We start from the raw sequence: 26,952 nt of genomic DNA, 5'->3' as shown, positions 1-26,952 counted from the left end.
CAAAAAAGCAGATAGGTTCAAAATAATTCTTGTGGCACTGCCAGTGGAAATATGAACTCACAGCTTCAGCAACCCATATTTGCACATGTATTTCCCCCAAATGTTCTGTTTTCACTCCATACATGTTTGATACATTAAATGCCCACTATAATGTGCCCCAGTTTGTATTTACATGTAAAATCAGGCAGATACTCGGGGGAATGTGTGGAAAATAAAATGAGATTGAGTGCAAATAGGTGCTTCATGGTTGTTACAGACTTGATGGGATTGACTACTCAATGCCAACTGTCTGGATTGATTAATCCAGATTCCAAGTTATTAAAGGAATATTAGCTGTTCATTGGTGGCAGTGTTTGGTAGCATGCAGTTATATTTTTCAATATATTTTAATGTTCAGGTATTCCATCTGGAAATATTATTTCATTAGACACATTCACAGGACAAATACCAATCACTGTTAGGAAGTCAAACTAGTGAAAAGTTAAACAGATACAAGGTCAAAAAAAAATTTTCTCCATAATTTTTTTTTTAAAAAAAAGATTGTTCACTTGTTACTTTTTCATGCATTATATGATGTTTTGACATTAAAGTGTAATAAATCAGTGATTATCCCTGTGCAGTTTGAGGTGAGGGGAAGAGAGGAAAAAGTAAAAATGGAAAAAAAATTCCGTAATCTTCCCTTTGACCTACTCCCTCTCAAAGGCTGATTCAGTTGTTTTTAAAAATAATTAAAACTATCTTTATTTAATTTTTAAATGAATGAGCCTGTACTAGTTAAAGCTGGACTGCTCCTCTCCAAGTGGAGGTGCACTGCCATAGCATTCCATGAGTGAAGAGATCCAAGAAAGAGGGAAGGAAAATGGAGCTGAAGAAAAAGAATGGCAGAGAAGGAGAGGCAGGTATGCCTATTCCTGCCTTATGCATTAGTAACTTTAATCTCTTGATTTTTTTTATCCTTCTCAGTGAAATGCATCACTAGACTGGTACAGAATGAAAGCATCATACTTTGTGACAAAAAATTGGAAGAACTGCAACCTGAACTCCGAGGGTACATATGCCTTTCCATGAGCTGGACTGGCCGTGGACAAACTAAAAAATCCAAGACCCAATTCTGCCTCAAATTCTTATGTTAATATACAGAAGATTACTACAATCAATAGTTTGTTCAAATACAAAACCAGGTTCCAACAAAATAATCAATTTTATAATCTCACCTTTCATCTTGATTGTTTCTACTGGCTAATTTCCGTGCTTGCCGATCCATTAAACTTGTTCGTGATCGAGTCTTTTTCCATGAGTAGTAGTACTTCACTAGACTTGCAATCGACTTATCTGGTAACTGAAATATGTCACAAGGAAGAAATTGATCAAAATCCTGAATAGTGAAAAGGTGTAGGAATGGGAACAAGAATTAGAATCAAAGTGATTCTGTGGAAGACAAATGGCCCAGATGGAGCCTCTGGCTAGATCCAAACAACCTGTGCAGACCAGCTGGCAGGAGTATTCACGAACATCTTTAACTTCTCCCTATAACTAACTGAAATTTCAACCTTCTTTATAAAGACCACTTTTATCCTGGTACCAAAAGAAAACAAGATAACATATCCTAATGACTTCTGTCCTGTAGCTTTGACATCCATTATTATAAAGTGCTTTGAGAGGTTAGTCATGGCTCACATTAATACCACCCTCCCAAACTCAATCCACTACAATTCACTGACTGTTGCACAGGTCTGCACCAGATATCAACTTCGTGGCCTGACACTCTGCCCTGGAACACATGGATAACAAGAAACCCAAGTCAGACTCTAATTTATTGACTATAGATCCACTTTCAAAATCAAAATCCCAAACAAACTCACCTCCAAAGTCCTGGACCTCAGTTTTGTCAAGCCTCTTCTGCAACTGGATCCTCAACTTCTTCACCTATAGACCCCAATCAGCGAGAATTGGCAACACCACCACATCAACTAATTTTGACATTGGTCCCCATTACATGCTCAGCTTCTTACTGTATTCTTTATACTCTCATGACTATGAGGCCAATTACTGCTTGATCTCCATTTGCAAGTTTGCAGAGGACCAGCTCGATTTCAAATAATGATATGTGGGAAGAAAATGGAGTCTAGTGGCATGATAACAGGACAACAACCTCTCTCAAAGTCAACAAAATGAGGCTGGTCATTAACATCAGGAAGTGGAATGTAGCACATTCCCTGGTCTGTATCAATGGTGCTAAGATGGAGATGGTAAAGAGCTTTTAAGTTTTTAAGCTGTAAATATCACTAACAACCTACCCTGGTTTACTGATGTTAATACTGCAGAAAAGAAAGCACACCAATGCCTCTATTTCCTCAGAAGCCTGAAGAAAGTTGGCATATCTCCAATGTCCCTTACCAATTTTTATAGAGGCATCATAGAAAGTGTCCATTCAAAATGCATCATAGCTTTGTAGAATTGCTTTGCCCAAGGCTGCAAGTAATTGCAGAGAAGTGTAATGCAGCTCAGGCCATCATTCAAACCAACCTCTTCATTAACTCCAGTGAATGGGATTTGGAACGAGAGTGTGAGAGCAAGCTGCATTAAATAGGTGAGTAAAGTATTTTCCAGCAAATGGGATTTGGAGCAAGAGTGGACTGCTTTAAATAGGTTAGTATAAGCAGAATGGGCACCTTGTGAGTGGGCCAGTTAGAGTGGGATGTGGAGGTTTTGGCTCAAGAGGCTTCGGTGAGAAGAGGCAGAGACTAAGGTAAGCTTCTGGTGAAAGTTTATTGATTATTCTTTGACCTTGTATTAGTGCCAAGGTAGAGTAGTTAGAATGGAGCAGTCGTCGTGTGAGGTGTGAGAATTCTGGGAGAATTGCCATCTCTGCATGAAATGCATTGAGATGCAGCTCCTTACAGTGTTAAGGATCTGCAGTTCAATGATATTCAGCTCATATGGGAGAATGAGTTCATAAAACAGGAGCTACAGGGAGGTAGTTAATCTAGCTGGACGCAGGAAGCTGGGTGATCATCAGAAGAGGGGTAGGAAAGGCAAGCAGGCACATAGTGTAGGGTTCCCCTGTGGCTGTTCCCCTCAATAATAAGTATACCGCTTTGGATACCATCAGGACAAAGCCGCAGAGATCAGGTCTCTGGCACAGAGCTTGGCCTGTGGCTCAGGAAGTAGAAAAAGAGAGCAGTAGTGATAGGGGTTATAGGTTAGAATGACAGGCAGAATATTCTATGGACACAAGAGATCCCCAAATTGTTTGTTGCCTCCCAGGCGCCAGGGTCAGGTATGTCTAAGATCTGGCTCATGGCATCCTGAAAAGGGAGGGTAGGCAGCCAGAAGTTGTGGTACATATTGGCATCAACAAATCAGGTAGGAGGAGATGAGGTAGGAAGCTGAAAGACAGGAACTCGAGTAGTAATCTCAGGATTGCTGTGCTACATGCCAGTGAGGGCAAGAACAGGATGATATGGCAGATGAATGTGTGGCTGAAGAACTGGTTCAGGGGACAAGGGTTCAGATTTCTGGATCATTGGGATCTCTTCTGGAGAAGATATGATCGTACAAAAAGGACAGTTTACACCTGAACTAGAAGGGGATGAATATCCTGGTGGAGAGGTGTGCTAGAGCTGTTGGGCACAGCTTAAACTTGTTTGGCAAGGGGATAGGAGACAGAATGATATGACAGAGAATAGAGAAAATGGTGGAAAGGTTGATGCAATGTGAAGTGAGATGGTGAGGAAGGATGGGCAGCAGTGGGAGCATAAATGCAATCAGCTGGAGGGTTTGGATTGTGTTTATTTCAATGTTAGAAGTATTAGGAATAAGGGAGATAAACTTAAGATCATGGATCAGTATGCAAAAAATATGATGTTCTGGCCATTACAGAGACTTGGCTGACATAATGACAGGTTTATACCTGGGTTTAGATGTCTCAAAAGGGTTAGAAAGGGAGGTAAAAGAGCGGGTCGGGGGGAGGGGGGGGGGAGAAGAAGCATAACTAATCAGGGATAGTATTACTGCTGCAGAAAAAAAAAGATAATGTGGAAGGATTGTCCACTGAGTCAGTGTGGGTTGAAATCAGAAGCAAAAAGGGAGTGATCTTCTATTAGGAGTAGTCAATAGGCCTCTAAATAGTCCTCAGGACACTGAGGAGCAGGTAAGTAAGCAGATTGTGGAACAGTACAAAAATACCAGGCTTGTCGTTAAGGGCGAATTCAATTTCCCCAATATTGACGGGGCCTTACTGCCTAAGGGGCAGAATTTGTCCAAGAAGGATTCCTTATACTGTATGTGGACAAGCTGATTAGAGAGGACATTCTGCATCTAGTACTGGGTAATGAACCTGGTTAGGTGACAAACCTCTCAGTGGGGTGCCACTTTGGTGACAGTAACCACAACTCCCTGACCTTTAGCAAAGCTATGGACAAGGATAGGTGTAGGTGAAATGGTGTTTAAATGGGAAAGGGCTAATTATGACAGGATTAGACAGGAACTGGGGAGAATGAATTGGAAATGGATTTTCTTGGGAAATGTGGATGATGTTTGGGGACTACTTGAACAGGACTCAGGATAGGTTTGTCTCATTTAAACAGGGAAAAGAAAAGTAGGATAAGGGAACAGTGGTTGACATAAAGAGGTGAGACAACTCGTTAAGAGGAAAAAAGAAGCACACATAAGGTTGAGGAACCAGGGCAGGGAAGGCTCATGAGAGCCAGGTATGGTAGCCAGGAAGGAACTGGACTTAGGAAAGCTAGAAGGAGGCATGAGAAGACCTTGGAAAATAGGAGAAACCCAAAGGCATTCTAAGCATATGTAAAGAACAGAAAGAAAACTAGAGTGAAAATAGGACCGCTTAAGGATAAAGGAGGCAAAGAATGCCTGGAGGCCGAGGAGGTAGGGGAAGTCTGGAGGAGGTGCAGATCTGGAACTCAGATGGTTTGGACTGGACTCTGTGTGGCTGCAGGAATGCTATGCTTCTTTTTCTCTGACTGTAAGAGGGCGCTTCAGGCATTTTCTGCCGATGGCGAATCAAAAGGCAATTTTGTGTAATATGACACTGTTATTACATAACAAATTGAATACTTTGCTTCAGTGTTCACCAGAGAGGGAGCTTGGACAATGTGAGATCAGAACAGAACAAGCTTATGTGCTAGAGCAAGTTGAGTTTAAGAAAAAGCACATAAGGATCTTCTTAAAAACATTAGGGTTGAAATGTCCTCAAGACCAGACAAGATTATACACCAAGTTACTACAGGAAGCAAGGGAATAAATGGTTGGGGCATTGGCAATGATCTTTGCAGTCTCCCTGGCTACAGGGGAGGTAACAGAGAATTGGAGAATGGTATGTGCCAGTAGTGCCCTTGTTTAAAAAGGTCATAGGGAGAATCTGGGAATTATAGTCAAGTGAGTCCTATGTCAATGGTGTGCAAACTATTGGAGAGGATCCTTGGGACAGGATTTACAAGTATATAGAGAAACATAGTCTGCTCAGGAATAGTCAGCATGGCTTTGTGAAGGGCAGGTCATGCCTCATGAGCAAATTTTTTTTTGGAGAAAGTAACAAAAGAAATTGATGAATGTAGGGCAGCAGATGTGGTGTACGTGAATTTTTAGTAAGGCATTTGACAAGGTCCCCCATGGTACACTCAGAGTGTCAGGAGGGATAGGACCCTGGAACCTAGACTATGTGGATTAAAAATTGGCTTGTCTGCAGAAGGCAGTAGTAAATGGAATGTATTCTGCCTGGAGGTCAGTGACAAGTGGAGTTCTGCAGGGATCTAGGACACCTGATTTTTATAAATGAACTCGATGAAGAAGCTGAGGGATGATACAAAGGTGTTATGAATCATGAAGGTTATTGTAGGTTACAAAAGGATACAGATGGTTAAAAAAAAGTGGTAGATGGAGTTTAATCTGGATAAGTGTGAGGTGATGCATTTTGGAAGGTCAAACCCAAAGGCTAATAAGTACAGGGTTAATAGTCAGATACTTAATAGTGTGGAAGAACAGAGGGACTCTGGGGTCCAAATCCATACATCTCTCAAGGTTGTCGCACAGGTTGATAGGATAGTTAAGAAAGCCTATGAGATGTTGGGCTTCATTACTCAAGAATTGAATTCAAGAGTCAAGGTTATGTTGCACCTCTACAAATCTCCGCTACTATGACACTTAGTGTGTTCAATTCTGGCGACCTCATTATAGGAAAGATGTGGAAACTATGGAGATGGTGCAGAGGAGATAAACAGGGATGTTGCTTAGAATGGAAAATAAATCTTATGAGGCAAGGTTAGCAGCTAGGACTTCCCTTTGGAACGAAGAAGGATGAGAGGTACCTAGAAGTCTACAACATTCTGAGAGGCATCAATAAGGTTGACAACGAGCACCTTTTTCCCAGGCCAGGTTTAGTAAGCACCAGAGGACATCTGCACAAAGTGGTGAGGAAAGGAAAATTTAGGGGAGACATCAGGGTTTTTTCTTTAAAAATGAGTTGTGGGTGCCTGGAATGCCATGGGTGGTGGTGGAGGCTGAAACATTAGGGGCATTGAAGAGACTCTTAGACAGGCATATAGATGAAAGAACAAAAATGGAGGTTTACAATGTAGGATGGGTTTGCGTGGTTTTTTTGGTAGGAATATATAGGTTGGCACAACATCAAGGGCCAAAGGGCCTGTGCTGTAGTGTTTCAATAAATGGAGAATATTGAAAGTAGTCATTTATTGTGCTCAAGTATGGGTTTACTTCCCAGAATACCATGCAAAAAAAAAAAAAAATTTTTTTTACTGTATTTTAGCACACATTACAATAAACAACTCAACTTCTAAGCAGGAGAAAAAAAAAAATTGCATTATAATTCTTCAAAACTCCCCAAATAAAATATTTTGTTTTACAATGTACTTCTTTCTTTAACATTCTTAACAATCAAATTATTTCAAAAATTACATCACTTCAGCCTTCATAACTTCAGCCTTCACTGTAGATATTGGTACGTAGATGTATTCAGAACACAGAACATGCTCATTTAGTGTTACTTTTGTGAAAATTATCATCTTGTCATCTCAGATTTTCACATTTAAAACATCTCAAAACCGAAGCCAATATCAGTAAATAAATAATTTTCAGTCTTAAATAAGTTTCAATTAAGAAAATTATTAAGAATATTAATTTTCTATTTTGCAAACTAATAATTCACAAAAACTTAAGTACAAAACAAGGAGTGGATACAAATGAGAAAGAAAAACAGAAATGTATCAAAGAATGTCACCATTCTACCATCAAACTGCATCACCCATTGAAAAATAGTGCAGTCTGTCCCTCCCACGCGCCTACTCTTTCTCCATACAACTTCAACTTTTTGTCACAGGAGCAAAGCTCCTTCCAATCAAGCTATCAAGCCAAGCACTCAAGCACCAGCTTCTCCATATCAAATTTCATATAATTCCTCTGCCCTGTGGATCAACATCAACCACAAAACATGTCCCTCGACAAATTGACAGAGGAATTCAGCAACTGTCAATGTATCAGGTTGAGGCACTGCATCAGAACTGAGTTAGATGTGCAGACGTGGTGATTGACACAGTAAAATCTAGGAATCTCAATCGCAAATCTGTAGGTAGACAGTAGTTTACGACCATCTTCCATTTGAGACAGAAATGGAATTTGTCAACTACAACAATAGATAAGCCGTCCTCTTCAATATTACTTTTGCTCTCCATGAATGGGACAGAGGTTAGATAAGGTGCTCAAGCAAAGGCCTTTGCTTTGGCTGGATCAATCCATCATTCAATAATCCACCCATTGGTTTCCCCTCAGGTGATCTGGTTGTCTCCTAGATCCAAAAGCAGTGCTTGGTTATTTGACTACAAAGGTGGTACGGGAGAATGGCAGAAGAACAGGGGGGGAGTTAATGGGCATGAGAAAGAGAATAGGTTACAGGAAAATAAGGTGAATTACCAGAGCATTTCCTCACTTGACTCAATGAGATGAGGTCTTAAGACTAAGGAAATTGAATTCCTTGAATATCCATTTTCACATAGCCAAATGTGAATACAGATTGAAAGATAAACTGCCACAATACTGGAGAATTTCAATGAAACTACAGGTATACCCTGCTTTACAAAACTAGAGTGTTCCTATGAAACCTTTCGAAATGGTGTAAAGTGAAGACCCAGTCACTACTATTGAAGGCTATTTTCAGAAAAGCTAAAAGCCATTCAAATCTTTTTGTAAAAGCAAACACCGATTTCTTGGTAAAAGTGAATTTTCATAAAGCTAGTATTTGTAAAACAGGATATACTTTTACTTTTAATATTTCTGCCCAAAATGACACCCAGATAAAAGCCAACTTTTTGATGACAGTAGCTAGATACTAGAAAATAAAGTAATCTGACCAGAGATATATTCAATGTTTGCTCTGATACAAAAAAAACTAAATTACTAACTAGGCCATGGAAATTCCTGTGGATATTAACAAATATCTTGGCCTCAAGCAAAAATCAGTATGTCACATGAGCAAACAAGCAGCACTTCTTGATGCAGTCCTAACTGTTTTTCAAAAGAATTCAAAGATCTTCCTCATTGAAACTTTCTGTGCAAGAGCTTGGCTATATCCTAATTTTCAGCATTGCAATTAAGAGGGGATGGAGAAATCAACTCCATAACATCCTGGTATAGAGAAAATGCTTGGAGAATGATGTGCTTGTTAAGAGGTAGAGTGAGAAATATCTGTAACCAACAGTGATTCTAATGCTGGAACTTTGTCATTAGTTTGCGTTCATAACAGTATCATGGAAACTTCTGAACACACAATGACTGGCTTAGTCAGATAAATCACGAACAAGCTTGACTGCAGTCAAAAGACCCAAACTGAGGTAGGCTTGAAACTTCAAGAAAACAGCAGAAATGAATCTACCCAATATAAACTAATATCCAAGCACATGGGAAGGAATCAGAAGAGCTGAACCTTCAGATATTTCATTCTTAGTCACCAAGATTGCTTTTACAAGAACTTAGGAATCCAAGCACATATTGAAAAATCAATGTGCTGCAGTTCACAGAATTAACCCTTCAACCTATAAAAATAGAAAGCCAACCATTAGTTCAAAGGAAGCTAAGCAATATCAAGTGCTTTGTGATGATGGAAAGAAACAATGGAGATTAAATTTCATGGTAGTCATCAAAACTAATCAACATGTTATAAATTGGCCATGTTCAACCAGCCCATGCACCAGCAATCCAAGGAAAGCTTCACCTTTCATGAAGGGATTGTTGCTGTCAAGCAATGCTGGAAATTCTACTCCCTTGTAAATCTATAGATTTCACAGGAACTTCTGCACAACTTGAAACATCTCAGTATTTTGACCATCTTGAAGGAGAGACAAATCATTGAGTGAGAACTACCACAATTTCTGCCCTCCTCTATTGCCAGATTGGTCCTTGCTCACATTCTAGTCTCCTGATCCTTCCAGAGATATTCTTTCCAAGTATTAATTGGCTTTCGACCGCCTGAGAACACTACCAACATGTGACAAGACAGATGTCAGAAGGAGAAAGTATGGAGAATACCACCACAAATGGATGGTACAATAAAACCCCCGTCAGTATCCAGCACCTACAGGGATTGGTAAATACTGGACAAGTGAGTTTTCCAGTTGGTTGAGACTGATTTTTACAATTCCTAACTAATACACCTGCATTAAGAATAAACAGTTTAAAAGTCATAAATATTTATACCATATGTATTTATACCAGACAAATTTCACTTACATGAATATATAAACCTTAAAGCATTTTACTTTATTTTCAGTCACATTTTGTGAAAACATTTAGCTATTGCTGCATCTTCATGGAGTCACCCAAAACATGAATAACATTATAGTGTAGCGTCCTGCGGATGGAGATGCAAACCGGCCCACAAAATGGCCAACGAACACGGCGTCCACATGGACCTGGGGATGACACTGGCCATCGTCCTAGATGACCTCCGCACGGCAGGAAGATTGGCAACTCTGAGAGAAACACCGGCCAACCCAAGGTCGGTGCTCCAATGACACGGACCCCTGATTTTAGCGCCAGGGGCCCATTTAAGCAGAGCTGCCAATGCAATAAATCAGTCTTCAACTCCTCATGTGTGTGTCTTCCTTTCACAATCGTCGTAGCGTGTTCGCTACATTGGTGACCCCTCCAAGTCCAACCGGCAGTTGGACCAGAAGATGACGGATCAAGCGGAGCCAGCAACCATCCACCCGGTCTCTCTCAGGCTTCCAACGTTCTGGGTGTTGCACTTCACATGTGGTTCGAGCATGCCAAAGCTTAGTTCCAGCTTCACCACATCACTGCCAACGACAACCACTACTTCTATGTCATGAGTGCCCTTGATCAGGACACAGCAGCAAGATCGTAGATTTCCTATGGTAACCTCTGGAACAAGGAAAATATGCAGCGAGTCTTTCAGGCTTTCCCACATCCGATTGCTGCTTGTGGACGGGACCCTAATGAGCAAGATGCTTGCCTTAACCGAGGGCCACAAGCCTTGCCTGCTCTTTGATCAGATCTTTCTGGAGCAGCTGGCTGAGGATATACAGCTCTTGCTCACAAACGAGGACTTCAGCGACCCTTGGAGGGTAGCCGCCAGGCAGACATGCTCTGGAGAGCAAAGGAGGACACCAGTGGCATCATAGACCACATCAGCAACCCCCAGCGAGATCAAGGCTAGTGGAGAGGCAAATGAACACCCTGGGACAGCTATGCTATTACCATCAGCGATGGGGTGCAGAGGCCTGTTGATGCCACCCATCCTATGGGTTTTCGGGAAACGCCCTGGCCAAACGTCATTGATGGCTGTGGCAGTGGCCCATCAGATAGCCTCCTCCATATCTGGGACATATTGTCGGCAGACATTCCCTGATCGACATGGGCGCTGAGATAAACAGATCTTGACACCCGCAATGGCAAGCAGGGCCCAACACGGAAGACAGCCAACAGCTCCTGTATTCAAATTTTCAGGACCTGCACCACACCCCTTCGTTTTGGAAACAGCCGTTTTACATGGACCTTTAACCTTGCGACAGTGGTGCAACTGTTCCAGAGCGCAGATTTTCTCTGGGCCCACTGCTTGCTGGTCAACCTCAAGGGACACCACTTGGTTCATGCCAGAATCTTTCACACTGCCTCTGGGGGAAGCCAAGCTACCAGCCTCCCACCTGGACCCACCAGGCCAATGAATTCACCTGCATACTGGCAGAATTCCCCTCGATAGTGACGCCACAGTTCTCCATGGCCGAGCCAAAGCACGGGATAAGGCGCCACATACTGACTGAGGCACCCACCCCCTACCAGAGCCATTCTCCGTCCTGAAAAGCTCAGCCTAGAAAAGGGCCTCACCCCTCCATATGGTGCCCAAATCAGCAGGGTATTGGAGACCATGCAGTGACTACCGCCACCTCAATGAGGCCACTACACTCGACAAATACCCCATGCCCAACATCCAAGACATTGTCACCAACCCGCATAGGCCCCAGGTGTTCTCCAAGGTGGACCTCATCTGGGGTTACCATCAAATTACAGTTCACCCCAGGACAACCCCAAGACTGCAATCATAATTCCCTTTGGTTTGTTTGAATTTCTCCACATGTTCTTTGATCTAAAGAATGCAGCACAAACTTTCCAGCGACTGATAGATGCAGTGGGCTGGGTTCTCCCACTTGCATTCATCTATTTGGACAATATCCTCATCACCAGCTGCAAGGACCATGTTGCCTACCTGAGACAACTGTGCACCCGTCTGAGCGAGTTCAGGCTGTTCATCAACCCCGTTAAGTGCCAGTTTGGTCTAGACACCATCGACTTCCTGGGGCACAGGGCCACACCCCTCCCCAAGAAGGTTGAGGCAGGCACTTCGCTAAGCCATGCACAATGAAACGGCTGCAGGAATTCGCTGGTATGATAAACTTTTACCACAGGTTCCTACCGGCAGCGGCACACATCGTGCGCCCCCTCTTTGTGCTGATGTCCACGACACAGGGGCAGATCACTGAAGGCTATGGACAATGGCCCGGTCACCGGTTTCTGGGGGGGGGGTGAGGGGAGGGGGATGGTGTAGCGGCCTGCACGCGGAGATGAGAAGAGACCTGCAAAATGGGCAACGAACGTGGTAACTGTGCGAACCTGGGGGTGACACTGGCCGTCATTCTCAGGTGACCTCCGCACAGCAGGAACACGTGGAACTCTAGTAGGAATGCTGACTAGCCAGATGACGCAGGGCTCTGACATCAGTGCTAGGGGCCCATATAAGCAGAGCTGCCTGTGCAATAAATCAGTCTTTGATTTCAACTCCTCGTGTATCTTCCTTCCTTTGTAGCACGTACAATACAATAGGTAATTAATACCCCCTCCCCAAAGACTATAGAATATACTTAATAATACACTAATAAAGATAAGGACTCTTACTAAGCAGGGAGCGAACCTCTTACTAAGACTCTTACTAAGCAGGCAGCCAACTGCAAGCAGCATCAACCAACTCTTCATTCTGGGAATCGCCATTTTATTTAAACACAGCTTTATTTGAACAGCTGCTATGAACAAAGCACGACCAAGGCACTCTGCTGGCTGCATATTTGCTCCCTTCACCAAAGGGTTATGTGTTACTTCAGAGAACATTTACTTGTAGAATTTTATACTTTTATTTACATTTTTATATAGTCAATCTATATCTATCTATATATTTTTTTTACATATTTATTTCTTTGTTTTTTTTCTGGCTGTCGGTTGCTTGAATTCTGGATTATGGGTTTTATTGTACTAGTTATTAGCTTCAACAACGCCTCAAACTCCATCAATCATTAAACATTATGAAGGCAATGCCAATGGCTGCCTGTGTCCTCATCAACTTTATAATGGTGGCTGTTCTTTGGAATGAAGATATATTTATTTACTAGCCACATCAAGCAGTCACGTCAACGACTTGATTTATAGTAAGGTTAACTTTAGTTGTGTTCTTCCTCCAATTGAGTTATAATTTCCATGTGTACTATTTTCACCTCAAAACTAAAGTCAAAACTAACCTCAACATACTGACAATTGTAATACAGGTAGTACCTCTCTAATCCAGCTGTTATGGGTTATATATAAATAAGTTTTTAATGCCTATAGACTGTTGGGGTTTAGTCTAGGCCACTTCACAAACAGATATTTACATCTCATTTAAAATGCAAGAGCTTTGCTGAAGCCAGACATTCAGGCACCAGTAGCTTTGCAAAAGACAATGGAACTGCTTTGGAAAGAACTTCAGAAGTAGATGCAAATGGAACAAAGTCCAGGCTCAAATGCTGCTAAAGATTTTTCAAGGTTTGGATTTGGAGCGTTGGGACGGGATCTGGTTTTTACAAGCAGAGAGAGGAAAGAAATTTCTTCTGAGAAGGCCATTTCATATGGGCCTCCGCCTTGAGACTGGCTGCGGAATGGGTAGAAAAATGGGAACTTACCTTTTAGACAGCACCCCTAAAAAGCTGATCCAGCGTCCCAATCATATCCAGAGGTGCCTCGTAGCGCCCTCCGGATCTGACAGAGGTAGGGCAACTGATGCCGTAGCACCACCCATCATCAATACGCAGCAGAGCAATGGCTATCTTCCCTACCGATAATCCCCCATGCAGCTGGAACCGCTCTATGGTTCTCAGAACAGTTCTAGTTGCGTGGGGGATTATGGGTAGGGAAGACGGCCATTGCTCTGCCGCGTTTTGAGCCGCAGAAAGCGGCCCGGTTTGGCTGTCCCAGCCCGCACCAGCTGCCCTGACGATCCCCGCTGCCCCTCCAGTCCCCTCTGACATCTCCCACTGTCCTCCGCTGACAGCTCCCGCTATCTCACTGGCCCCCGCTGGCCAAGGGCTCCCCGCCGCCCGACTTGGAGGGAGATGGGCCGCAGGCTGATGGCATCATCAGGCCGCCCTTAAACTGCCACTGTACATTCAGATTGATCAGCAGAAGGCTGCGGAGATTATCCCTCTCGAAGAGGGTTTGAAATATGCGGCTCGAAGTCCGCCCCTACACATTCAGAAAGGTAGGTCATTATGCGTTTTGGCAGAGTTACTTCTCCTTTACATCTCAACTTTTGGGCTATCTGAAATGGCCAAGAGAAAGTGAGAGAGGAGTCAGTTCTGCAGTAACTTTTTGAGGCTGCAGCATGAAAACCCCATTTTGAAGACATGTTGTGAGTTTGGAGTTCCGCCTGTTGAAAACCCTTGTAGTCCTTACAAGAGGAAATGGCCGGCTAGAGCATTTCTCCTGAAATAAGGGAAACTAGGAATGCTGTGGTGACCTGGAAGAAGAGGTTATCATTTGGAAAACGAATGATGGGGTGTTTCTTCAGCAAGACACTAAAGAGGCTGATTGGAGGAAATCAGTTTGCGTGTGTCCAATGAGCAAAAAAATCTCTCTGAAATCATTGAGAACCTTCCTGAGCGGTAACCATTTACCTTTAAGTAATGGAGCCTGGTGGAAATTCATAAATGTTAAATTCTGTGCACAGTATAAGAATTGTCTGATACCGGTGAACTTGGAGGAGTGAAGTGAATGACTGGACTATTAAAGAATATACACAATACATACACGAGTGCTTAGAATTAGAAGGGGTTTACATTAATAGCAATAAGTTAAAGTTTCATCCTGTTTTTATGTTTAAAGATAATTAAAAGCAACTTTTGTTTAAGTAACCATTTGTCTTGGTGAATTTCTATTGCTGCTGGGTTTTGGGGTTCTCGTAACATGGCGCTCTGTGGTTCAGCAACTCCCATGGTTTGGCATATTTTGAATATGCCACCAGGGCAGTGCTGTTAGCAGCGCAAATGTGCCAAAATCTGTTTACACTGCAGCAGAGTGTTTTGGTGATATAATTCTGTTAATTTCTTATTTTCAGCTGTATTTCAGGATGTCATCCAAGAGACTAGGAGGTGTAGAAAATGGTGCTAGTGCTAATAAGCATTCCCTTGGGGGTCAATTTCTGTTTTTCGGTATTTTCTGCAGTCTGGCAATGGCCAATGTTGCCAGATTAAAGAGGTACAACCTGTACTATCATCCTCTGAGATTCTCCTTCAAGTTTTGTAATATTAAGGCAATCCATCAGTCTGTCCACAACATGGAGAAATACAGAAACAAACAAATAAATAAATAAACAAAAATTAGCTGGAGTGACTCAGCAGGTCAGACACCATCTATCTTTTGAGTCTGGACCAAAAGTGTCTGACTATTTCTATCCATGAATGATACCTGGCCCACAGAGACCCCAGTTTCTCTTGGTTTCCTATCCCTAACTCTGTTCATTTCACCCTCAAGCACAATACATGGAGAATCACTGGACAATGCTTAGCAGCCACTCTCCCAACAGCTTTACAATGAAAAATAAAATGGACTCGCTCTGCCAGCAAATTCTTCCAAAAATGAGCTTGTCACGTGTTATCTGCAGATCTACACATATAGAAGCATTCGAAAATTCCAATGGCAACACCTCAAGGAGATCCTTCCAATCAGATGAGTGGCTTATTAGACCTTTGTCAATATCTTTTCTGGTGCCAATATCATCAAGTTTATGGTTCTGACTATTGTGTACAAGAATGAACTCAAATACTGTGAAGGAATGAAATCCTCCAAAGTATCAATAACCCCTCAAATTAGAAAGAGCTGGTTTAAAAAAGTGTCACACCCAACAATGATGTTTTGAAGACTCAAAAAAGTTGAGAAACGATAATATGAATTAGAGGGCACGACATCCTGGTTAACACCATTTTCCTCCTCATGGCACTGTCTGTTAATGCTTTGTAAATTTGTTATGAAAAGATGGTTTCCTCAGCCATGTTGCCAGCATCTGATCTTCTCAATGATCTTCTCAATCCTTCCTCAGGAGACTTCATTCTTAGATTAAGGGAAACTCAATGATGATTAAACAGAGCACCCTTTCAATGATCGTCAACTGAGCCTTTACTGCACAAATGTAATTTAAAGTAGAAATTGTTACCTCTATACATATCAAAATTTAAAAGTTACATTAATTTTCCAGGAAACTTCATCCTCAATTGTCTTAATACAGATTATGGTAAAGTTTAAAAGGAAACTATAAAAGGCATGGTTACCATTTGTTGAATCCTGTGAAAGCTCTTTCCATGGAAACTGAAGGCTTGTTCAAAGAGGACCTTATCTTCTACAGTCCATTCATCTGGAAAAGGGGTGAAGTTAGGCAAGTCGGCCAATGACTTCTCAATGTTGTGTTTGTGCCAGAATAACATTCCCAAAGCCTATGTGAGATATATGAAAAGTTAAAAAAAAAAACTATCATGAAATTTGTGCACTATTTGTTAATCCAAGCTAAATTCAAATTCCAACCTAGGGTAAATTAACAATGCAAAAGGAATCCAGGATTTTTATTTTTAAATACAAGAATGTCATGATGCTCAATCTCCCATTTACCTACTGCAAAAATACTCCTAATGTACCAGTAGGAGAAAAAGAACTGTCAACAAGAGACAACAGATGCTGCAATCTGGAGCACAAAACAATCTGTTAGAGAAATTTAGCCACTCGACCAGTTTCAGTGGGAGAAAAGGAAATATCAATGTTTCAGGTCTGAATCCTTCAAGACATTGAGATAGGGGCATTGCAGTCGTTTAGGAAAAATGGCATTTGAAAGAAACTCTCCTGCGTGTTCACATAATTTTAACCACATTTTCAACGTTTCTCCGCAACTTCACAAAGACATTTAAAGAAAGAAGACATTTAAAGAAAGAAAAGACATTGAGACCGCTTGACCTGCTTAGTTTCTTCTATTCCATGCCTTCCAGTTTGGCCCCACCAAGATCTCAAGTACCTGCATAGTATTGACTGCTGCTCTCTTTGCTTCTCTTGACATCAAGGGATTCCTCAAGCAGATTGTTTTTGCTCCAAATTCCAGTATCTGCAGTCTCTTGACAACAATTATTTTTCTCCTACTGATGTTCCTCCAGATAGTTTTTGTTCCTAATACACCAGTGTTTCAAGCATGTGCTTTCCATGACATAGCCAAGAATCCAGTTTCCTCCATCTGTGTCTCTTTTAATCTTCTCTTTTCTTCTTGAAATACTGATTCTCATTATAACAATGGCCATAAACCCTGCTTGTTAAGAAAAGTACACACTTCATATATTATATGGGGAGAATTCATGCTTTCCCAGTAGGTGTTAAGAGAGGATTACCTTAAAAATATTGAAACTTGATATTGAGCCTCCTTAATGCACCTCTTTTCTGGGATACATTTGGGGTTAGGGGCTTAAGTGGGGAAAAGAAACAAGTAAATGTTATCGAAATGTGGGTACAATTTAAATATGCTCAGGATGGCCACCAGCTCAAAGGTCAAATTTCACTCCAACCTCCTTACCTGATGTGATCAGATTGACACATCAGCCCTCACTACAATCTCTACCACTAAGAACCTTTCTCCTTCCTCTTCAATCCTTGTCTACTATAATTAGCTGCCAAGTCTCTAAATCATATGGCTGCCAGAGAAAAAGAGAACATAATTGGTCCTGTACTAAAATTAATTTATTGGTGTACTTGTCATTTCAAGTATCCCTGCAAATATTTGTCAACTGCCTTCACCAATTGGGTAACACAGTTAAATATGATTTTGTCTTTCCATAATTTTCAGAGTGCAGAGGATAACAGTAAATTATATGGAAAATGTTTCTGAAATCATTCAAGTAGCCTCTGGACAATTTTCACATTCTATCAAATACCCAGACTGAAATCACCTGAATAAATAAATCAGAAATTGAAACTGGAGCTTGTCGCTCCATTAGAGTGATTTTAACACATGAATTTACTTAGTATGCCGTCACAAACATTTTTACAAGACACAGTGTAGTGAAAATGGAAATATTTATGCCACTATAAACTGAAGCAAAGTTGCCAATTTTCTGTCCTTTCATATTTATTATTTTTAATCCTCCCATGTGGAAATTTAATTTACTGATTGTTTGATACTGTGGTTTGCATATCAGTGGAGCTACAGCAAAAATTTCAGTATATCTGAACACTGAACCTTCACGTATGACAAAAGACTCTCATCTCACATCTAACTTCACAATTGCACAAAACAAGATTTCATTCTTTGCATTGATTCAAGTTCAAATTTTCAGGTTATTAATACAAAGTAGAAACAATTTGTTGCATCAAATGTCCATAATACAATCATCAGTCCATTATTGGGCTGTCCACACCCAACAGCAAAACAGGCAGTTTATAAAAATTAAGATCAAAATTAGATAAATTAATATGAACGCATCCTTGAATGAAAACAATCAACTGCAAAAACAAGGTTACAGACATTAGATACAAAGAAGATTACATTTGGCTTCGAAATCAACAACCAGAATGTTTCTTTACAAACCTGTTCCACATTGTAGCCATGTTTTTCCTTTGCTACTGCAATATACTCATCCACTATATAAAACAGAACAAAAGGAAGTATAAACGCAATGTATTTTCTTTTTAACCAAAAAAGTTCAGACATTTGTTGGCTCTCATGTCCTGAAGCGATAATTAATGTTGCAATGAACATTTTGATGCTTTGTGCATACTTCATCTTGCCGTCTCAAAATTAATTAATCTCTATTACAACATACTGTAATATCAACTTCAACTGCAATCAACAAGATCTGATAACAATAGTCAAAACATGCCTGAAGCTATAGGTTGCAAGTGACTTCTCAGGTAATAAGGTGAGGAGGATTAAATAAAAAGCATAAACAATTCTCAATTTTTTAAAGATTCATTCAAAGCACACATTTATGTACCTTATTGAGCAGTAATTGGCTATGTACAGTAATACTTTAAAATGTACAAATTACTGTAGTTAAATATGAGACTGACCTGCAGGGCTACAAATGTATTGCTGCATGTAAGATTTGGCTGTGTACCTTTTTTGGTTTTAAAAAAGTATGGACATTGGGCCTCCAACCATGTTCTGTATTTTCCATTATTCAATTTTTTTTTAATTGAAACATGTTCATCTGTTATAGCACTTAATGGAGAGAGTTATAACAGACGAAAGAACATAAATGTTGCCTCGCACATTTGTTAGTGATATTTTTGGACGAGATGTGCATAATTGTTTCTGAAATTGCTTTCCTGGAGATTATTTTATAAACTGACTTGTATTTCAGACACTTCATTGATTTCTATTTATCAGACTTGCCATTGGTGCCAACCCACCACATTCAGAATACAGAGAAGGGTAATGTAGTTGATTTGCTTTTAAGTTATGCTGACAAACATGACGATTATTGGTACAGGTAACATTTTATATTTTACTTACTGAACCTATCCATCTCAAATTATGATTGCACCATCCACAGACTTGAAAACACTTCCCCTGTCTCTTACCCCCCCCCCCCCCCACCCCACCCTTCAATTAAAATCATGAATACAGATCAGACTGGTCTTGGAGGTTCCATTTGATTCAACTAAATTTTCACTTTTTAATTTTAAAAACATTTATGGTTTTGTTCATCTAATATTAACCAGTCAAAATGGATTTTACCAAATTATAAAACAGCACATCTTCCATTAATAAATTCCAAAAATTATCAAGCAACAAAGCAATGTTCAAAGGGCTCTTTTCAGAACTTCAATGTTGATTACTCCCATATGTTCCTTTATTATTTATTAACATTTAACAGTCTATATATAAAAATATAAATTAGGAATAAGGAGTAGGTCACTCTGACCTTGGAGCCTATTTCAACATTTAATTGAACCAAGAACTGGAGAATGCTGTTTCATCAGGTTGCACTTGTACAATCAGATGACAATAAAACAGGCTTGAAACTAAAAGGATCTGGCTGATTTGATTGCAACATCAACTATGTTCCTTCCAATCTCTGGTAACCTTTTACCCACTTAGTTATCAAGAATCTACCGACTTCCTTAAAATTATTCAACTTCTGCTTCTATCACACTTTAATGAAAATGGTTTGAAAACCTTGTAACAAAGTATTTTTTTCTCAGTGGGTTGCATTTCTGTCCTAAACAGGTGACCACCAACTTTCAAACTGACTTCCAGTTCTAGATTCTCCCATAAAAAGAAACATCCTCTCAAGAGCCTTCAGAATCTCATTTTCAGTGAAGTCCCCTCTCGTTCTTTTCACACAAGCCTAGTATCCAATCTTCTCTCATAAGGCAATCCACCACAATCTGCATTTATATACTAGTGTAGGCAGTTTAACAACTAACCTTGCTTCAAACCCAGACCATACAAGAACAATGCTTAAAATCCACTAATAGTTCTCACCATGGCAACAAACAAATCACTGCAGCTAAAGGTTTATGCTACACCTCAAGAATTATATATTATAAAGGAATGATACAATAGCAATGTTTGAACTCAGCAGCAACCAAGAGAAAAATTAAAAAAATTTGTATTTTCATGGGTTAAAGCACTGCCCTGGTTCAAGAATGTTTCATCTTTTTGAGAAGGGGAAACCAAACTATTTAATAGCACAAACATAAATAGTTCTGATTGTTGGATTTCCTAGTTTCCCACTACATTCAAATTCCCATTCCTGATATCCTGGCTTGGTGATGAACTACATCAAATATGCTTTTTTTAAAAAAAAAGTATGCACCAGACGGCTCCAACTTCCTCGCATGATACATGACACCTCTTTTTCCTGACCTCAAGGTAAAATATAACAGGGCTTCTTCAGGTTGCACATCTAAATGAAAGGCAATAAATGGGTTACAGTATTAGGCATTACATCTTGTGAGCTTAGTTGAGTGGATCCAATTCAAGGAAAAAAAAAGGATTCGCAACTCTAAGATCAAGGAGCAGCAAGTTAACTTGTCAAACCTATTTGGTTTCTGCCACCACAGCTCCATAGTCAGAAATTATATTTTTCATCACATGCAGCAGGATAAAGTGAGGAAAAAGGCTGAAAAACATTTAATGAATGGTTGGTTTGGTGCGATTTGTTCATTTAACTGAAAGGTAATTTGTTTGAATAGTTTGCCAAATTCTTAGTTTTGAGCAACTTCCCTCAAGTTTGATTCAAATACATCTGACATACCATTCGGTTTAGCTGCTGCTTTTGTTTGAATTACCAGAAAATTATTTCACTTCTGTCTACCACAGCAGGGTGCTATTCATATGGCAACAAATGTGTGCATATGCTTTATAGGTAAATATCTTTACCTTGCAATACAACACATGGGATTTCTGCTGTATTCCTTGGAAACTCCTTTATGAGCATGGTAAAATTATTTTCATCAAGAGCATTATTTTATGAAATGCACTCCATATTACAATGTAGTTTTACTACTGTCTACCACAGCAGGGTGCTATTCATATGGCAACAAATGTGTGCAGATGCTTTATAGGTAAATATCTTTACCTTGTAATACAACACATGGGATTTCTGCTGTATTCCTTGGAAACTCCTTTATGAGCATGGTAAAATTATTTTCATCAAGAGCATTATTTTATGAAATGCACTCCATATTACAATGTAGTTTTACTACACTTTTAAAGACAAGGAAGCGTGATTGCTAAAGAAGTAAAAACTGCCAGCTAATTGTCATTTTAGTGAGTAAAGTTGTGCTGAGAAGCACTCAACATTTTAAAAACACTTTAGATCGGGAAGATTGTGATTAATAATGAAGTCAAAAGTGAATCAAGAAGAGAAAAATGTGCAGAGTTGGCAAAACCTACCATGGTAATCTAAATGTAGTTCGCAAGCTATGGGCCAAATATGCTAATTCTGTCAACTTTGTACTTGATTAAGATTTTGAACAGGCAAGGATCAAAGATTTCTTTTTAGTTATTACACAAAACTGCTAGTGAAACTCAGCAGGTCCCACAGCATCCATAGGAAGCAAAGAGATAAAATTAACGTTTCGGTCCTGAGCCCTTTGTCAAGGTATGATTAAAAAAAAGCAGACAGGTGCCTGAATAAAGAAAGTGGAGGAAAGAAGGTAGAAAGGGCAAGATATATTTGCCTCATACAGATGGTGTAGGACCTGCTGAGTTTCTCCAACACTTTTGTTTATTAACTACAATCACAATATCTCTACTGTTTCACTCAAGGATTTCTTACTTTGGTAAAATTAGTAAGCACTAATTTATGTGAAGCCTAATCAATCCAGAATCAGATAACAATGAAAGCAGAAACGTGCAGCACTGTAATTTATCTCATCTTAGAAAGCTTTTTTTTAAAAAAAGTGATACTCATTTCACAGATCCTTCTCAAGTAAATACTGAAGATTCCAAAAGTAGCCAACCACTTTTAAGCAATAACTTCATTATGTGAATTTAATGCCAACAGCAAATGGTTAGTTATCTTCTTAGGTTAAATATGGATGAGGGAATGGAACCATACTCCCCAAAAGATTCATATTTACAAGTCAAGTCAATGAGTAACAATCTTGAACTTTGAGTTCTTGAGTAGTTACCTAAAAATGACAAGAACAATCTAATTTGACATGATCCCTAACCAAACAGTACATTAAATAATCTGATCAATACTCAACACTTAACTATCAGCATTAAAAAAAAAATTACATCCTAAATTGTGGATTATAGTAGCACACCCACCTTGTTAAAAAGACATTGATTTCTCATTTACTAAATTATACACAAGTAAATTGCAACAAATCTCACCTATTAAAAGAGCCAAAAAGATTTAATTTAAATACAGCAAAAGATTAACTTAATTTATGCAAGTACAATAACTAAAAATGTAAATGTACTTTTGTGTGTGTTGGATCTACCATCCTTGATCGAAGGCAATGGTTAACTTCCTCCCCCCACCCCACTCACATATCACCTTATATAATTCCTTACTAACCACAGAGCATCTAATGCTATAGGTGCTCTGTGGTTAGTAAAAGATTACTTAAATTAGTATAGGACTGGAAAATATAAAGTTTGAGAACCACTGCACTAAGGTTTTCAAAGTGGGCAATGCCCAGAATACATTTACACAGTACATAATTTGAATGTTTTTCTCACAGAATTTTTCTATAATGCTCACTAAATTCTACTTGCATTGCAATGTTTACCAATTCCTCTGATCTGAAAAGTTTTGAATATTTTCCTTTAGATCACTGAAACGTTCATTTCCTGAAAATAATCACAAATTTGACCAAATTTATGAAAACAAATGCCATGTTTATATACTTTGTTTAAAAAGAAAGGGGCAAGTGATTATTAAATTACTTACATTTTACATCTGGAATTATGTGATATGGAGACCAAACCAGCATACCACCAATTTCTTTATCACTGTATTTTGTAGCACCTGTCAAAGAAAATTTTAGAGTAGGTTTGCTGCATTAACTTGATTAGAAGTGTCTGCTATCCTGGTCATGACTTACACACAAGCTTACCACAACCATAAAGTAAATTCTGTTTTCTATAAACAAATACCTTCTATTCACTGAGGTACAATACATACTTGTTGGAACATGCTAATGTAGTAACAAAGTTCTTGTTTATTTTATGCTAAAATAAGTAATTCTTATTACTTAATTTTACAGAAACTATTGAGTGTTACACTGTGATCACAAAGAAACCATTCTCCATCCCATTCTGATCTATAAAATTTATTGTCAGGCGGCATGGTTGGTGTAGCAGTTAGCACAACGCCTTTACAGCATCAGCTATTGGATCCCATGCTGTCTGTAAAGAGTTTGTATGTTTTTCCTTTGTCTGTGTTGGTTTTCCCCAGGGGCTCCGGTTTCCTTCCACCATTCGAAATGTACAGAGGAGTAGGTAAATTGGGTGACATAGACGTTTGGGCCGAAATGGTCTGTTACCGTGCTGTATGTCTAAATTGTCAGAGTAAATACATAACATCGTAAACAACCTTGAGATTCTTCTCAAGACAGAACTACCACTTATTATTGGTAATGCAAAAAACTGTACACAGTGTATACATGTAAAATAAACTGTAAACAGAAAAATGTAAACAAACTGACCCTGCAATAGAGAAAATAAAAAAAAAGTGCACAAGAGTCCTTAAATGAGGCCCTGATTGAGTCTGTTGTTGAGGAGTCTGATGATGGAGGGGGTAGCAGCTGTACTTGAACCTGGTGGTGCAAGTCTTGAGGCACCTATACCTCTTTCCTGCTGGATGTGTGGATCCTTGATGATTGGTGCTGCTCTCTGATGGCAGTGTTCCCTGAAGATGTTCTCAATAGTGGGGAGGATTTTACCTGTGATGTCTTAGGCTGTGCCCATTATCTTTTGGAGGGCTTTATGCTCAGGAGTATTGGTGTCCTCATACTAAACCTTGATGCAGCCAATCATGCTTTCCACCACACATCTGTAGAAATTTGCCAGGGTTTCTGGTGTTATACCAAACCTCTGCAAACTCCTGAGGATGTAGAGGCGCAGACATGTATTCTTCACAATGCCATTAGTGTGTTGGGTCCAGGAAAGATCCTCCATGATAGTGGCTTTCAAGATCCTAAATTTGATGACTCTCTCCACCTCTGATCCCCGAATGATCACTGGATGGTATGCCTCTGGTTTTCCCTTCCTGAAGTCAACAATCATCTCCTTAGTTTTGGTGACAATGAGTGCAAGGTTGTTACACCATTCAGCCAAGTTTTCAATATCCCTCCTGTATACCGATTCATCACCTTTCTTTATACAACCTTTACAATGCAAGCTTGAGGAAACCCATTTTTCCACCTGTACACATTGCAACCTCGTGGACTTGAAACTGAATTTTACAACCAAGTGACTTTTTTTTGTATCAGTTGTACATCTGTGACAGCTTGTTCTTAAATTTTCCTCATAAAGTGGATGGAAGAAATGCCCAGTCTGACCAGCCAAGCACATCTTCCTGTTCTACATTTTGCAAATCCTACAGCATTGCATCTATGTTCTCATTATCTAACTGCTGCCATTCATTGATGGCCATGTTTTTAGCTTTTCCCCATGCTCATCAAGTTTTGGAGACCTCCCTTTCCCACTCTCCTTGCAACTTAATGAGCTTCTTTTCTCTCTTTCCCAATTCTGATCAAGGGTCTTCAGTCTTAAACATTAACTCATTTTCAGTTTCAGTTTTAATTTTAATCATGTTTTTTTTTCTATTGTCAGCAATTGAAGGTGATCAAGAGAAAAGAATAAAAGATGACAAGGAAAATTTTATCTTGATCACCACATTTCCCTTCTTTTCTTTGCTAAGTTTTGATTATAAATTGTTTCCACAGCCTCATCTCTTTACCTTGGCAATTTTAGTCATCACCTTATCACAGACATACCCTCTATAATTTCACCCTCTTCCCTTCTCTACAACTTAAAACACATGTTTGCCAGTCATCACAAAGGGGCATTCACATGAAAAACCATCTCTATATCTTAGCCTGTTGATGTTGCTTTATCTATTTCCATCATTTTTCAAGTGCTTCAAGTTTTTCTGCCAAAACTTGTACGAAACATCCTTTTTTAAAACTTCCATCATCTCAGCTCATGTATGGAGAATCTTCTTTCTTTGGCTTGGCTTCGCGGACGAAGATTTATGGAGGGGGTAAAAAGTCCACGTCAGCTGCAGGCTCGTTTGTGGCTGACAAGTCCGACGCAGGACAGGCAGACACGATTGCAGCGGTTGCAAGGGAAAATTGGTTGGTTGGGGTTGGGTGTTGGGTTTTTCCTCCTTTGCCTTTTGTCAGTGAGGTGGGCTCTGCGGTCTTCTTCAAAGGAGGTTGCTGTCCGCCAAACTGTGAGGCGCCAAGATGCACGGTTTGAGGCGTTATCAGCCCACTGGCGGTGGTCAATGTGGCAGGCACCAAGAGATTTCTTTAGGCAGTCCTTGTACCTTTTCTTTGGTGCACCTCTGTCACGGTGGCCAGTGGAGAGCTCGCCATATAACACGATCTTGGGAAGGCGATGGTCCTCCATTCTGGAGACGTGACCCATCCAGCGCAGCTGGATCTTCAGCAGCGTGGACTCGATGCTGTCGACCTCTGCCATCTCGAGTACTTCGACGTTAGGGGTGTAAGCGCTCCAATGAATGTTGAGGATGGAGCGGAGATAACGCTGGTGGAAGCGTTCTAGGAGCCGTAGGTGGTGCCGGTAGAGGACCCATGATTCGGAGCCGAACAGGAGTATGGGTATGACAACTGCTCTGTATACGCTTATCTTTGTGAGGTTTTTCAGTTGGTTGTTTTTCCAGACTCTTTTGTGTAGTCTTCCAAAGGCGCTATTTGCCTTGGCGAGTCTGTTGTCTATCTCATTGTCGATTATCCATTGTCCATTATCCATTGTCGATAATCTCAACATGATTATCCAACTGCACGAAAACCAACAAGGTCGGGTCAGATACAGCAATGAGCTCTCTGAACCCTTCTCCATTAACAATGGCGTGAAGCAAGGCTGTGTTCTCGCACCAACCCTCTTTTCAATCTTCTTCAGCATGATGCTGAACCAAGCCATGAAAGACCCCAACAATGAAGACGCTGTTTACATCCGGTACCGCACGGATGGCAGTCTCTTCAATCTGAGGCGCCTGCAAGCTCACACCAAGACACAAGAGAAACTTGTCCGTGAACTACTCTTTGCAGACGATGCCGCTTTAGTTGCCCATTCAGAGGCAGCTCTTCAGCGCTTGACGTCCTGCTTTGCGGAAACTGCCAAAATGTTTGGCCTGGAAGTCAGCCTGAAGAAAACTGAGGTCCTCCATCAGCCAGCTCCCCACCATGACTACCAGCCCCCCCACATCTCCATCGGGCACACAAAACTCAAAACGGTCAACCAGTTTACCTATCTCGGCTGCACCATTTCATCAGTATGGAGAATAATTAACTGATAAAAGTACAATACAATTCCAATTATCCAAAATGGTTGGGACTGGGCATATTTCGGATAAATTATATTTTTGGATAACAGGTCATTTTTTGTTAATAATAGCCCAATAGCAACAACAGATCACTTGA

At 40.2% G+C, this 26,952-nt stretch overlaps 1 protein-coding gene across 9 annotated transcripts in view; it reads right to left on the bottom strand.

The window, feature by feature from the left end:
* rcor3 (REST corepressor 3) overlaps positions 1–26,952 on the bottom strand; it is a 70,805-nt gene that overhangs the window by 37,794 nt on the left and 6,059 nt on the right. For 5 of the 9 annotated variants that reach the window (XM_069931214.1, XM_069931207.1, XM_069931209.1 and 2 more), the window contains exons 3-6: positions 23,232–23,309; positions 18,404–18,456; positions 16,116–16,277; positions 1,215–1,339 (exon numbers count right to left, since the gene is read on the bottom strand). In XM_069931214.1, coding sequence (XP_069787315.1) covers positions 1,215–1,339; positions 16,116–16,277; positions 18,404–18,456; positions 23,232–23,309 — 418 coding nt within the window. Of the gene's footprint in view, positions 1–1,214; positions 1,340–16,115; positions 16,278–16,846; positions 17,196–18,403; positions 18,457–22,410; positions 22,430–23,056; positions 23,132–23,231; positions 23,310–26,952 lie in introns of those variants that run through there. The other 4 variants (XM_069931210.1, XM_069931211.1, XM_069931212.1 and 1 more) reach the window with 4 other exon arrangements.

Source organism: Narcine bancroftii, chromosome 4 (assembly GCF_036971445.1).
Source record: "Narcine bancroftii isolate sNarBan1 chromosome 4, sNarBan1.hap1, whole genome shotgun sequence".
NCBI lineage: Eukaryota > Metazoa > Chordata > Chondrichthyes > Torpediniformes > Narcinidae > Narcine > Narcine bancroftii.
The sequence above is the reverse complement of the archived record's forward strand: the minus strand, read 5'-3'. Positions and strand labels throughout refer to the sequence as shown.